This window comes from Mauremys mutica, chromosome 7 (genome assembly GCF_020497125.1).
Source record: "Mauremys mutica isolate MM-2020 ecotype Southern chromosome 7, ASM2049712v1, whole genome shotgun sequence".
NCBI classification, from domain to species: domain Eukaryota; kingdom Metazoa; phylum Chordata; order Testudines; family Geoemydidae; genus Mauremys; species Mauremys mutica.
The window spans coordinates 66,314,151-66,329,668 of NC_059078.1; the positions used below are offsets into that span (position 1 = coordinate 66,314,151).

The 15,518-nt window shown below is 42.1% G+C and overlaps 1 protein-coding gene across 5 annotated transcripts in view; it reads left to right on the forward strand.

The window, feature by feature from the left end:
* LRMDA (leucine rich melanocyte differentiation associated) overlaps positions 1 to 15,518 on the forward strand; it is a 981,216-nt gene that overhangs the window by 549,403 nt on the left and 416,295 nt on the right. For all 5 annotated transcript variants that reach the window (XM_045025044.1, XM_045025045.1, XM_045025046.1 and 2 more), the window contains exon 3: positions 9,004 to 9,130. In XM_045025044.1, the coding sequence (XP_044880979.1) occupies positions 9,004 to 9,130 (127 nt within the window). The remainder of the gene's footprint in view (positions 1 to 9,003; positions 9,131 to 15,518) is intronic.

Here is a 15,518-nt window from a genome sequence, read left to right on the forward strand (position 1 = left end):
CCTTAATTGTGGGGAAAAAAGGACATTGCTTTGGGCTGACAAAGTGTGTGAGGAAACTTTTTTATTTCACCAGCTTATGTTGGTGAAAGAGACAAGCTTTCAAGATACACAGAGCTGCTGCTGCTGCTGTTGGTATTCCTTTTGGCCCTCGTTGATAATATCACATGAGATTTCACTGTGATCAATATGGCAGCATTGAAGTGAAAGTTGCCTGCTGATGGATATGCTAAATAAATTAAAAACACCTCCTGCATGAAATTGCTGGCTGTCTCCTGTAAGTTAAGAAGCCACCTGTGACCCCAGCTGGGCCCTGAAAGGGCAAAGTCTGAACCAAAAGAACTTTCATTGGCAACCCAGCAGAATTTAGGTCTACACTAGAAAGGGTTTGCTGTTAGAGGTCTACCGGCAAACACCTGTAGTGGAGATGCAGCTTATCCTGGCCAAAGAGTGCTGTATGATATAGATATATCAGTTCTCTGAATGAAATAAGACATACAGGCAAAGAGGCATTGGTATAACTGTGTTTACACTAGGGCAGTGATGCTCAAATTTTTGTACTGGTGACCCCTTTCACATAGCAAGCCTCTGAGTGCAACCCCCCCTTCCCCCTATAAATTAAAAACACTTTTTATATATTTAACACCATTATAAATGCTGGATGCAAAGCAGGGTTTCAGGTGGAGGCTGACAGCTCGCAACCCCCATGTAATAACCTTGCAACCCCTGAGGGGTTCCGACCCCCAGTTTGAGGACCCCTGCACTAGGGCTTTTGGCCAGTATAAAAATGTTGTAAAAAATTACACCCCAAACCAACATTATTACATGAGCAAACATTTTGAGTATAGATGTAGCCTTAGAGTGTGTGTGTGTGTGTGTGTGTGTGTGTGTGTGTGTGTGCGCGCGCGCGCATGAGAGAGAGAGAGAGAGAGACAATATATGTGTAGCTGTTGGGTGGAAAGAGACAAAATAGCCTTTTTACAATGGGTATAATGAACATTATTATGCTTTGTTCTGTTTTTGTGCATGTGGTTTATTTTAGATGTTCTAAAGACACTTCTTAACAATGAAAGGGAGGGATTCAAATGATACGTCCCAATACTTCCCTTCTCCTATCTTGCTTGAGCATCTATTATTTTTTCTCACCCCTCACAGCTGGTCACAAAGGCCAGTCCTCCGTGCCTTTCTCTGCTTCATCTTTTTTATTAAGTTTATTAAAACTAGTCAGATTATACTTTCTTATGGTAGAGGCTCTGCTTCGTCCATTCATTATGGTTTCTTATCTTGGCAGGCAATCTGAATTGAACGGCAGCTAGTCCATTATGCACATATGAAGCCCATCACTCCTCCAGCAATGGCCAATTCATCAAACATTTATCTTTTGCCCTCTGAGCAGTGCGTCAATTTGCTTGTCAATCCTCAGCCTTGGTTGTTGTGGAAGATAGGAGAAAAATTACTTTTCTTTCCCCCTTCTCACCATACTCTAGTAGTTGAAATGGGCTTTACTCTCTCCCCATGGGCTTTCAACTCCCCCTTTTCTGTACAAAAAGGAGAGGGGTCAGGTTACTCTCTGAATTAGAGTGATAGAATGATTCAAAATACTTCCAAGTAAAACTTCCATAATGGCACTGCCATTGCACTTCTGGCTGTCCCTATTTTCATCTCTGTTGTCAGAGGGTTTTACAAATGGTGTTGAAACATAGCACTTGTATCTGGTTGGTGTTTGTTTTATATAACTAATTTATAAATCTTACATATGTGGTTTTTGAAAGGTTGATTAGATTCGCTGCTCCAGGCCAATGGGGGCTGCGGGAAGCGGCGGCCAGCACATCCCTCAGCCCGCGCCACTTCCCGCAGCCCCCACTGGCCTGGAGCAGCAAACAGCAGCCACTGGGAGCTGCGATCGGCCGAACCTGTGGACGCGGCAGGTAAACTAACCCGCCCGGGGCTTTCCTTGAACAAGCAGCGGACTGGCTAGAGAACCACTGCACTAGGCAACAGACTACTGCACTCCTTCATACTTTATCAAAGGCCATTTGTAACAAACAACTCAGGGGAAGTCACTGTGGACCACTGTGCACATCACAGCAGCAGCATTCCTAAGAATGGGGACCTTCATATCCTTCAGTATTTGGAGTTTTACTCAAAGCTGCAACTCCAGGAGTGAGGTGATACAAAAATCTCAGTTTTTTTCTATATGAAAAAGTAAGCTTCTAGTCTTCATGGTTGTACAGAGAAATTTGAAAACATGACCCAAATGCACCTATGGGCTCAAAAACCAGAAGACTGAGATTATTTTTTTTAAATCTCATGATTTTAAAGCTATTCTTGATTTCTTGGAGGCCTGAATCATTGTTTTTGGGAACTTGGGATTGGTAGTACTGCCTACTCTAAGCACAGAGGAAAATTTAGGGTTGTAAAACTAAGTAAACTAGAGAGAATGTGTTTTCAAGAACCCAGCCTGCAAAACAACTGATTCTTGTACAGCTTTATTCCTTAACTTGTCTTGTAGGGCCTGTCATTGCTGTATGTGTGGGACCTAATGTCACACACACATACACATCTCCTTGGATACATGTAGTTTCTGAGCAAAGCAGGCAAGTAAGGACAGATTATCCATTCATTGTGTGTCTAAGAGTGTGTGCAGTAAGGGAAACAGCTTCTCGGATACGTTGGGCAGCCAGTTTGGGATGAAGGGTCAATTCCAATTTTCCTTTGATTTATGTTTGTCAGTATCACAAACAAGTAGTATGCAAGTCTAACCTCATGAAGACTCTCTTTAGGAGAAGGGCTATTTAGTGGTCACTGCTAATCCTCCCCCTTCACTTCCTCCTTGCTCCACCACTCATCAGAAGGCCTTGTTTCAGTTTTGGTCCAGTGGGAGGAATCTGGAAACAGTTCCATCCAGATACCATACTGCCTCAAGTGGAATGATGCATGCTGCAGTCTTACAGGGACTGAGGGAGCAGCCTCCATGCAAACAGCCCCAGAAATCTTGGAGAGAAGATGGCATTTATTATTGATGTGCCACCTCTGTGATGGACCACAAGGACCTGGCCCCTGTTCTTTGGGGATTACAGTCTACACTGAGGCCTAGCCTACACTAGAAAAGGATTGCTGGTATAACTATACAAGGATAGCTATATTAGTAAACCCTCCTCATGTAGACATGGTTTATATTGGCTATATAGCTTATACCATGTCCCCAAATAAAATAAGCTATACCAGCAAAAGCACGCTTCTGCCAGTATAACTGTACCTACGCTAGGGCTTTTTGCTGGTATAAAAAACTTTAAAAAAAAATCAATCTCATGCCTAACCAACATAACTGTACTACCAAACGTTTTATATTATATAGTGGAGGAGGTTATTTTTAGATTTTGTAGGTCTGATTTTCATCATTCATGGGTCCGCAACAACACACGTAGTTTAGCTGACACTGATGTGATTTAAAGAGGGATTTGAATGAAGAGAGGGAAGATGCTTGGCGTTACAACTGAACCCAGAGTCATCTTTGTCAGTTGGATTTTTCTTAAATTGTAGTTGTAGTTGAGAAAAAAGTCCAGAATAAAACCTGAAAATCAGGCAGCCGCATCTGGTTTGCAGTATCATTCTGAATGTGGAACTCAGCCCTGCTTTGTAAACCTGGCTAAAAGTTTCATGCAAACCCCTGCTTGTCCCACAAGTGCTGGGAATGGACTTATTGTTTTGGTTGAGTTTTGCTTCAGGTTTTCAGGTTCATTGGAACTGAAAGTGAGACTTAATCTGGACTCAAAATAGTGGGAACTGAAACTCAGAGCAAGTTTTGCTGAACCCCTCATGTTAACTTGGTACATCAAGTTAGAAATGTCTCCATTTATATTGTGGATTTCTTTTGTTGTGGTAGTTAAAGTGAGGGACTGGAAGTTGGGAAACCTGGGTTCTGTTCCCTTCTCTCCTTAAGAATCGATGGGTGTCAACTGGGGCTAGTCCCTTAATCTCTCTCTCTCTTCCTTAGTTTTACCCTCTGTGTAATGGCGATTCTTTGCTCAAAGAACTTTTGTGATGCTGAATACATTAACATTTGTAAAAATGCCTTAAGATCCGTGGACAGTTGGTGCTATAGAAACTCAAATCAGTCTTGTTTTTTTTAATTTAAATACTGAAATTATGATTAGTGCCTCAGTGTGTGCTGCTGCTTTTTTATTTTATTTTATTTTTATTTTTTTTAATCTGCTAAGAAATTTAGAAAGGCAAAGAGAGAGATATTTAAACAAGCTCGCCTCTCGTAACGACTCTGTTTTTAACTTCTGGTTATGGCTATCTGTTGTCACCAGAGCCCAAATCAATTTCATGGGAAAAGCCAAACTCTCTCATTTACATATGGTTAACTGCCCTCTCTTTTTTCTGTTAAACCAGAAAAAAAGTAATTAGGAATGAGTCAGATGTCTTATTAAGAGAGAGAGGGCAGCATGTTCTCTTTTAAATATACTTCTGAGCATACTGTTATTTCAGGACAAGGACAACTGATGAGATAACATTGCTTTTCTCTCTCTCAAAATCCTGTGAATGCACAGTCAAATATTACCGATAAGCCGAACTGCTATTTAGTTTCAGTGTAACCAAATCCATTTCCACATCAAGCCAGAGGGACTGTATAAAATAGCATAGTCGACAATTACTGTGCCCATGCACAGAAAAATCTCTACAATGACATTCCTTTATGATTAAAACTTTGCTGGAAATCATGAATGAATTATGGAAAAGCGAGCTGGGAGAAATCAGACTGATTAGCTGAAGGACTTGGATAAAAGGACATTGCTGAGACCTTTGTATTCTAAAGGGTTATTTACTGTCTGGTTACAGAACATCTTAAGTCATTTTGCAGAAGGAGTCAGTTGCCTGTTTAGCGCACTGTTTTTGTAAGCTAATGAGGGCAAAGCATGAGCCATAGGCAATGATGCTGTGATATTAGCTGTGACAGGGAGCTTGATCATAATTATCTTAACGAGGATAGGGTTAATTACAGTGGAAACTTAAAGTTCTTTCTGTACAGATCAGGCAGAGCTGAATACATTGTGATGTTTTGTCATTTTGATGTGACTTTGGAAATTGCAATGGAAATCTCTTGGCAGCACTTGCTCTCCTCTGGGAGTGGAGTGTGAGCCCTGCAATGAGGTAACCGAGATGGTACCTGTGGGTGAGATAATGGGCAGCTTTCATGTCATTAGAACAGGGAAAAAAGCAACCTGCAATACACTTCAGTGATGCTTATTAGCTTTCTAAAACCAACTAGGGAAAAGAGCTAGCTGCCACTACCCCTTAAGTCCTGGTTCTATTGTGGTGGTGAGGCTGTGTCTGTTAATTGACCAAGATGGGAGTTGCTCCCCTGCTATGAACCATGAGGAAGCATCCAAGATTTCATTTTAAGATGTTGCTGTTTCTCAGAAAATTCCTCCAGCTTTCTGTCTGTCTAGGTTTTTTTTTGTTTGTTTGTTTGTTTGTCTTTTTTTTTTTTTTTTACCATTCTTCTCACAGTGATATAACTGCTGCTTTTGCTGTCTCTTTCACCCTTTCACTTTTGGGTATGTTAATAATAAAATATTTTGAATACAATGATGTGTTCTTTCAGGCACTTCATTGAAAGGGTAATATTTTATGTTGTACTTTTATGGCACCTGTCACCTGAGGCCCTCAAAACATTTTCCAAACATAATTTGGCCTCACACCTGTATCAGGTAGGCAGGTTTTATCCCCGCTCCACAGATGACAAATCACGGCACCCAGAGGTTGTGACTTGCTGAAGTTCAAGTAGCAAATCGACTCATACTTACAGTTTATGCTTTTCAGTCCCAGGATATAACTACTAGATGACATTCCCCTTATATATTATGATGAGGATACACCTGCACTTTTATATAGATTTGATAACTTATGTCACTCATGATAGCAAACAAAATTTCTTCCTGGGTTCCTCAACAACTTTCAAATGAATTTCTTTTTTGATTCTTTAGTGGGAGTAGGGGGGGGGAAGCTGACAGTTCTGTGAATAGCAAAATAACATATGGATGTAAATTTATGTTAATTGTCTACACCCTCTCTGCACTGTAGCAATCCCTGCCCTGTCCCTAGGCTCTGAGTTTAGCTGATTAAATCACCAAGTGCACACCATGCTGATGACATGAAAACAACAATTAATAAGCAACCCCCTGTGTAACACTGCTCCTTTTTAACTGAGCAGTTAATAACATTACATGGCAAAAATTATCAAAACCAGACAGGTGTAAGGGGATTTACACACAATTTTCTCTACTCATCTATGAAGCTAGTACCATTGTACTCAACCTAAGACTTAGAAAGAAAGGCCGTTTCAATAGGCAACTCTCTCTAGTGTTTCAGGGCCTTTGTCCCACTTCATGGCTTGTCGTTTTGTTTTATGCCTCCCCTGCAGCAGTTTTGGATGTATGCTTTCTTCTCCTTGCCAGTTGCCAACCATTTGCTGATTCTCATGATAAGGGCATTATATTTGCATAACATAACTCAGGAACAATTTTGATGCTGACACTGACCAGAACCCAAGCAATGTTTATTCACATAGGATCTACTGGTGTCCCATAAGGCTCTGTGGTGCTGACAGGGAAATGGTCTATTTTGAACTCCTTTTGGCAAGCAGAAGCCTTATATTAAAAAGTGAGGGTTGGATATATGCCACTATTAACTATTTATATAATAAAGAGTGTTTAAGAGGAATTTTCTAAACTAGGTTTGTCAAATAAACAAATTAAAAATCATAACAGCATAATAAATTAGCTCCTACTTCCTCTAGATTGATTTTCCTTCACTGGTACTTGCGCAGAAGCATTGGTGCAGACCTGGGTTCTAATCCTGATCCTGGCAGAGGCCTTGTATGGAGTGCTTTGCTGGTATAGCTATACCAGTACCCTATACCAAAAAAATGCTCCTAGTGTGCATGCAGCTTATGCTAGAAAAAACTGCTTTTGCCTGGATAGCTTATTCCAGCCACCTCCCTGCTCCCTCCCCAACAACCCCCCCCCAAACCATAAACAAATAAAATAAGCTGTATGTCTGCAATGGGGGGCCTTTGCTGACACAGCTATGTGGGCCAGAGATCACACCCCTGACTGGCATAGCTATGCCAGCAAGAGGTTGTAGTGTAGACCTGGCCAATGACTTGCTTTGGGCAAATTCACTTAACCTCTGTGTACCTCAATTGCCCATAAGTACAATGGGGTTAATGATACTTAACTATACTTCCCTCAGATAATGCAGTGTAAGTGTTTGAAGTGCTGTGAGATCCTTAGGCCATGGCTACACTTGCAAATTTGCAGCGCTGCAGCAGGGTGTGAAAACACACCCTCTCCAGCGCTGCAAATTGCAGCGCTGCAAAGCGCCAGTGTGGTCAAAGCGCGGCTCCCAGCGCTGTACGTTATTCCCCACAGGGAGGTGGAGTACGGACAGCGCTGGGAGAGCTCTGACTACACTTAGCGCTTCAAAGCGCTTTGAAGTGCAAGTGTAGCCATAGCCTTAGACTGAAGGTGCTGTTTAAGTACTTGAGTGCTGATTTTTACTTTTGAATATTTATAACTGAGTAGATAATGCCCTTAAACTTTAGTTTGAAGGTTGCAGGTTTGACTTCTCACATAGGAATTTTCAATTTGCACCTCTAACTATGCTTCATAATGGCAATCGGGGAGGCGCTGATGAATCTGCAGAAACAGCATCTGGGTTTTTGTTGACTTGGTGGACATTAAATTAATCCATGCAATTAAAAAATCACATTTCATATTGACTGCTGCATATTCCTCCATTAGTGACATGTTCCATATCTCTCTATAAGACGCTTACCTTATTTTTTTAATGGATCTTTGTAAAAAGGAAAAAAGAAAGAGGTGGGGAGTGGAAGGGGGAAAATCCCCCCGGTATAAATGTCATTAGAAAATGAATAAATAGTGTAGACTGCATCTCCCTTATTCATCACATTTTATAAAACAGCCAGGAGATATAGTGATGATCTTCCCGCTGGTCGGCATAGTAGATCAGCTGTCAAGTCATGCAATCTCAGCATCTCTCTAGGTGTCTGGTAGGTGAATGAGCTGTGAATGTGTGGCTGTTCATTTGCTCCATATAACCTGCTTTCTCTCTTGATTAGTGTGGGCTTTTCTCCCCTACCCCCGCCCCTTTAGGAATGTGCAAGCCTAGGAAATTAAGAGTTAATTTTGGAATAAGTGCCCTAGCAGAGCAGGAAAGCTAGCTCCTCAGTATCTTCCTCTACCTTCCTAACTGGGTGATGGTTTCCCACAGATACCTGGCATTTCATTTTTATGCTGTAAAGTTCTTCTTTTTAAAACTGCTTTCTACAGTTTGAACCCTGGGTTGGGGCAGTAGGTTTTAAAATCAAAGCATATGGCTTCTGTGTCTGGAGCAACTCTGCAGATATGAAGCATTTTATGTTGGTCGCAGAGACGCAAGCAGTAGCGAATTAAGTAGTTAATAAAAAAAGAAAAATCCCCTTAGCTTTTCCTATAATTGCATGTAGGGTAACTGCTAAGAAATAATACTTGAAGTTGTATTTATTATTGTTATTGGGGTATGATATTTCTTGGCAGAAATGATGGATGACAACTTAAATTTGTGTCCAGGGAATGAAGGTGAACTGTGACAGAGTTATTTATCTTGGGAATGGAGGTTAGGGTCAGGCGAGGCTGGGTGCCTGAAGGCACAAGACATTGACAAATTCATCCTGCAGGCCCCATATCTGAAGCCTTTTGTTTTGGATCCTGGCTACTCACTAAGTGACCCCCATCCTTCATCCTGCCAGCATGTGAAGGATGTGTTGCCGTGCCAGCATTCCCCTTGCCACTAATTCTTGTCATTCACTCTCCTGACAGGGCCAAACCAAAACTGTTCCCTCTCTTGAAAGGGAAGGTTAAAATATTTATTTCAGCTCATAATGACCTCTCTGATTTAATGGAGTATCATTTTTCCTGTTGTCTTTGTCGTTTGCAGGTCACTAGAAGGACTAAAAACATTCAGTTGCCTGGAAGAGTTGATCTTGGACAACAATCTCCTCGGAAATGACCTTCGGTTACCCAGGTTACCTCACCTCCATACCTTAACACTCAACAAGAACCAAATATCCTTTCAAAGAAATACCTGCAAAATGTCAAATGAATTTTATGTGTCAGCCAAATTAAAGTATGTGAAATATAGTTCATGTGCAGACAAAGCAGCCTCTCTCTTGGCACCTGGAATACTTCACAGTAATTTATTATAGGTCATTCATAAATGAAATGCACCATTATATCTTCCTGTTGCTCCATTTTAGAGTGAGATCTAAGTTATGGCTCTGAAGGAATCTTTTTTAATAGATAAAATAGAGAAAGAAAATAATGTCGATGCTGGCAGCGTGCAGCAGCTCCCGTGTTTGCTTGGGGTTTTGTTGCAGGCTGACCTCTAGTGGAATAGAGTGTGCAGTGAAATAGCATAAACTTTTAGTACTTTGGATACCTCTTTTTAAAACAAAAAAAACTCCTTGGATGTAGTAATCTGTTAATGCAGTTGGTCAATATGAACAGTTTGGTAGCTGCTGCGCATGTGCAGTTCTGAGTCGGTCACTGAATTTGTGACTTTCCCATTAGCTACCCAAAAACCCCCAAAAGATGTAGGCAATCTAAACCTGAGTCCAATTCAATATGACATTTAAGAATGTGCTCAAGTCCATCGGTAACCAGCAAAGCACTTAAGCATGTGCTAAGTGCCGTTAGAAGCAATATTTTAGCGCATGTGTTCACACGTGCACACGCGCACACACCAAAGTTAGGGATGATCAAACTGTGGCCTGAAATCAAATGAAGCCTGCAGAGTCCTGAAGCACAGACCATGGAGGCCCCTTCCTTGTAATGGCAGTATAAGGACAAACCTGCTCAGGCGTTTATTACAGTAAATGCAAACAGAAAAGCAATTTTTAGTCATCTATTGTGGCGCATAAAAAGTAGCTGTAAATATTAGAGTTGCACACATTTATCTTTGACTTTTAAAATTTAAAATATTGAAAACATATGAGCAAAATTAGGTATAATCTTGGGGTCCAAGTAACTTGCCAGTGCAGCCCTTTGTGTTCCAAAGATCACCTCTGTCCTAGTTTAATTTGGTTGGGTTTCTGGTTAATGGCAAGGTTCTGAGGGTTGGATATAGACAACTATTTTGTTTTTTTATTTGCTTTTACAGTAAAACCTTGATCAAGCACACTACGAGACAGCACAAACCAAAAAATTCTTGCTGATCCTTCCCCCGGTACAAAATCTGATGATGCATTCCCCCAGCATGGGGCATATAATGTGGGTTGCCAGATCAGTGTGTGTGTAGTGCTGCGTTCCCCTATTGCCAAGTGGAGGACACTCTCCTGAATCAAGACAAAATGAACAGAATCAGAGAAGGAAATATCTTTAGTGCAATTTAAAGAGGCTCTGTTAAAATTACAGCACCAAATTCTGCGTCCTTTAGTCCAGTGAAGAGTCCCTCAAAGTAATTGTGAGTAAGATGAGCAGGGTTTGGTCCATGCAGCAGTTTTTTTTTAAATGCAGTTTTAAAATTATGAAGGCTAGTTCTCTGGGTGTATATCTGAAAACTCAGCTGTTCTGTGGGATAAGGAATTACATATTCCAGTGTACATTCCTACAGTGTGTGGCCAATAATTTAACAATGGACGTACACAAAATTTGTTAATACAGTCGGGGGGGGGGGGTGTTGAACTTGCCGAGAAGGGGAAAAAATTGCTCTTCAGAAGATTTTTGAGTTATATAGATAGGTGATCTTTGGCAGAGAGGAAGGAGACCTACCATAACCTTCTCTTCAGTTTGGATGGCACATTTGAAAAATGAGGGTTCATGTGAGCCTCCTGCAGCACATCAACTGGTGCATCGTTTACTTGGCTATTTGCAAGGGGCCACGGATATTTAATAGCATAATGAAATGTGTACCATAGGGGATCAGTTTATAGTGGCCTGCAGTGATGATAGAAGCCAGAGTGCAGTAGCACTATGGAAAAGGACATGACAACAGGGGGAAGAACCATCTAGAATAAAACAGGAATTGTTCTATCCTTCCAAAAGGGAAATATTCACAATCCATTTTATTTCTGAGATGACCTATGGTGCATGGAGTAGAAAGGAAGGAAATTAAATGCTTAATGGTGAAAATCTGTGGAAGAAGCAGGTAGACTTGAAGCCTAATAATTCCTAGTCCTGTTCCCGAGCAGTGATTAGAGCACTTTAGCAGCCATTAAGTCATGGCTCTCTGAACTCTTCAGGATAACGAACTGCTGTATCCATTCTGATTAACTTCACACTACTCTGGAAGAAGGCGGCATTGCATGTCATGAAGAATGGTCACCCTATTTGACAAGAAGGATCACCTGGATTCAGGGTATGCTTTCCAGGCAAAAGGAACTGTATGTTGAGCCCAGGATTAGAAACATCCCTCCCCCTTTCCAGTCTTTGCCTCATGCTCACAACAAGAGACTCTTGAAATACTACAAGAAAGCTTAGCTCAGACCTAGGCCCTTCATTTCTGAGAAAAACATCTGGGAATCTACCTACACAAAGATGCATAAATGCCACTTTGGAAGATCACTCGCTCCCAAAGTATGCAGTAAGTTTGGTCAGTACTAAGGAATCTATCCCTGGGCCTATCAACCTACTGCCTGTACGCAACCCTCTGTCTTCATCAAATTATATACAACACTAGCAAAGAACCATTTGCAGCTGCACCTTGTCTGTTGCCAAGATTCTGTACCTCTGCCAGTCAGGCATGAGGTCGGAAGATGGAACAGAAATGGCAGCATTTGAGCTGATGGATGACGTCATATTGCTCCCAGACAGGGAGGATACCTACTTGCATATTACTAGATATTTCTGTGGTTATCCCACCTTGAATACCTAGCAGGAGCTAGTGAAAAGCAGTCAGTTGGCTGAGGTCCTTTCACACTGTACGTAGGGTATGCCTACACTGCAGCTGGGAGTCTACCTCTCATTGGGCCTAGGCAGACACGTGATAGCTCTGCTCGAGCTAGTGCACTACAAATAGCAGTGTAGTGAGGGGTAACAAGGGCAGCGGCTCAGGCTAGCCACCTGAGTACATACTGCAGGGGGTCCTGGTGGGTTTGTACTTCAGCAGCTAGCTTGAGCTGCCACCCCTGCTACACTGCTGGCTTTAGCCCACTAGCTCAAATGGCGCTAGCTCCCATCTGTCTACCCCATGTTCGAAGCATGCTCCCAGCTTCAGTGTAGACATACCCACCGCCTCTCTTTTAGAGGCTAACTTCCCTGTTGGTACCATGTCATTCACCTGTGGAATCTCTCCTGATTCTCTGATCATCATCAAATTGAAGCAATCACATTCTCAAATGTAAATAACATGTAGCTCTACATCTTGCTCATTTCAGTCTCTGGTAGCACTGTTGCCTGGATGGAAGGTAGATGGGTGAAGCAAAGCCTGAGGAAGACATACTGGAAGCCTGAGGGAAAAGAGAAATCAGTGCAACTGCCAAATATACCTTCCTCCATCTGCTCTTGGCAAGAGCAGAGCATACTATCAGACCAAGGTGTGGTCTTCATAATGTCCAGGCTGAATTACTGCAGCTCATTGTATTGGGAATTAAGGCACAGACCTGAAAATGTGGGCGCTCCAAATGATCCACAGTGCAGCAGCCCATCTCCTGAATCACACCAGCTGCCAAAAGCTTAACACAATGGTGCCCCATTTACTACATTGGCTTGCCATAGAATATGGGTATTCTTATGGCGATCTCCAAGGCTGAGGAAGGAGGACTGCTGGTGGAGATGGCATCCATCTATTGAGGAAGGGGAAGACATCTTTGGATAAAGGCTGGCTAACCTAGCAAGATGGGGTTTAAACTAGGTTCTATGGGGGCAGGAAAAAAAAGCCCACAAGTAATTCAAAAACATGGAGACCTGGGAGAGGGTCAAAATCTGGGGAGAGCATGGGCAATTATATCAGGGACAAAAGAGGGAATATAGAGGAGATATCAAATCAGTATCTTAGATGTCTGTATAATAGATGTGTACACTTGCACTGAGGTTGAGATGGAAATAGGAGGAGGACTTATCAGAGTGGTTAAGCACTGGAATAAGTTGCCTAGGTAGGTTGTGGAATTTACATCATTGAAGGTTTTTAAGAACAGGTTAGAGAAACACCTGTCAGGAGTGGTCTAGTTATTACTTAGTCCTTCCTTGAGTGGACTATATGACCTATTAAGGTCCCTTTCAGTCCTACATTTTTGTAATTCTAAGGGGAAAATCAGGATATCTGTCATCATCTGTGAGGTCCTCCTTTAATAGACCAAACTAACTAAAAGTATGCCTCTTGTTCTCTGATTGCAACATCCCTCACGGTTATGTTCTATAGGGAATTGAGCTGTCAGTCTCCAAGTTAAAACTTGAGAGGCCAAGCTTTCTTCGCAGCAGTATTAAATACAGTGCAACTCCTTTCGAGAGGAGTTGAAAGTGACCACAGACCTGGCCACTTTCAGAACTCTTTAATCCAACTCTTACAGTCGCCCTTACAGTAACAACTACTAAGAAAAAAGAAAGGAGAGGGAGGAGAAGTGAACTCTCTCTGACGTGTGCACAAATACACATACACACTACTGACCCAGCAACCTTTAAGGAGGAGAGAAGTCTTGTCCACTTTATTGGACTTTTTCTTGCTCCTGTTGAATATAAGAGTGCTTAGATACTATGGTGATGTGCACCAGAAGATAAATTAGATAGTCAAGTTAGGTGGAAAGGAATATAAATATCTTTGATTGTTTCACAGCAGACAGTACAGTATTGTTAGTGTGGTGAAAGGGAGATAGGAAGAAGATATTTTTGGTTGTGCCTAGCTTGTAAAAGGTGACATCAGTCTAACAATGCATGCAACCTCCATTGGAACTGCTTCACCACCACTTCTTGTCAACAATTGTATGGTCAATATTCTACTGTTGAAATGTGGTGCTTGATTTTTATCAGTAGAAAAAAAAATCATTTATTCATATGCATGTGTGTGTTTATGCAATGGGTGGTACATAATGTGTATGCACATACTTTGTCTATGTCAATATATGCACAATGAGCAGACATTACAAAGTTTATAAGCATTACTCATTCTAGTGATATTCCCTGAGTTAAAAATGGGGAATACTTCAGGAACCAGGAATATCTCTAGATCTAGAATAAACTTTTTAAGTAAGCCTCTGTGTATACACACACCACTCACACATTAGGCATACTTTTAAAAGTTTATTCTATCTATTTCTTTGGGATTCAGAGGTAGACACATGTATAAGTTTCAGAGAGGTAGCCGTGTTAGTCTGGTTCTGTAAAAGCAGCAAAGAATCCTGTGGCACCTTATAGACTAACAGACGTTTTGCAGCATGAGCTTTTGTGGGTGAATGCCCACTTCGTCGGATGCAATAGTGGAAATTTCCAGGGGCAGGTAAATATAAGCAAGCAAGAAGCAAGCTAGAGATAATGAGGTAACGAGGTATGCCAAAATTTTTATGGCCGACCTGGAACAACGCTTCCTCAGCTCCCGTCCACTCACACCCCTTCTCTACCTACGCTACATTGATGACATCTTCATCATCTGGACCCATGGGAAGGAGACTCTGGAAAAATTCCACCACGATTTCAACAGCTTCCACCCCCCATCAACCTCAGCCTGGACCAGTCTACACGGGAGGTCCACTTCCTAGACACCACAGTGCTAATAAGTGATGGTCACATTAACACCACCCTATACCGAAAACCTACCGACCGCTATGCCTACCTTCATGCCTCCAGCTTCCATCCCGGACACACCACAAGATCCATTGTCTACAGCCAAGCACTGAGGTACAACCATATCTGCTCTAACCCCGCAGACAGAGACCAACACCTAGAAAATCTCCACCAAGCATTCTCAAAACTACAGTACCCGCACGAGGAAATAAGGAAACAGATCAACAGAGCCAGACGTGTACCCAGAACCTCCTACTGCAAGACAAACCCAAGAAAGAAACCAACAGGACTCCACTGGCCATCACATACAGTCCCCAGCTAAAGCCCCTCCAACGCATCATCAGGGATCTACAACCCATCCTGGACAATGATCCCACACTTTCACAGGCCTTGGGTGGCAGGCCAGTCCTCGCCCACAGACAACCTGCCAACCTGAAGCATATTCTCACCAGTAACTGCACACGGCACCATAGTAACTCTAGCTCAGGAACCAATCCATGCAACAAACCTCGATGCCAACTCTGCCCACATATCTACATCAGCAACACCATCACAGGACCTAACCAGATCAGCCACACCATCACCAGTTCATTCACCTGCACATCCACCAACGTAATATATGCCATCATATGCCAGCAATGCCCTTCTGCTATGTACATCGGCCAAACTGGACAGTCTCTAAGGAAAAGGATAAATGGACACAAATCAGATATTAGGAATGGCAATATACAAAAACCTGTA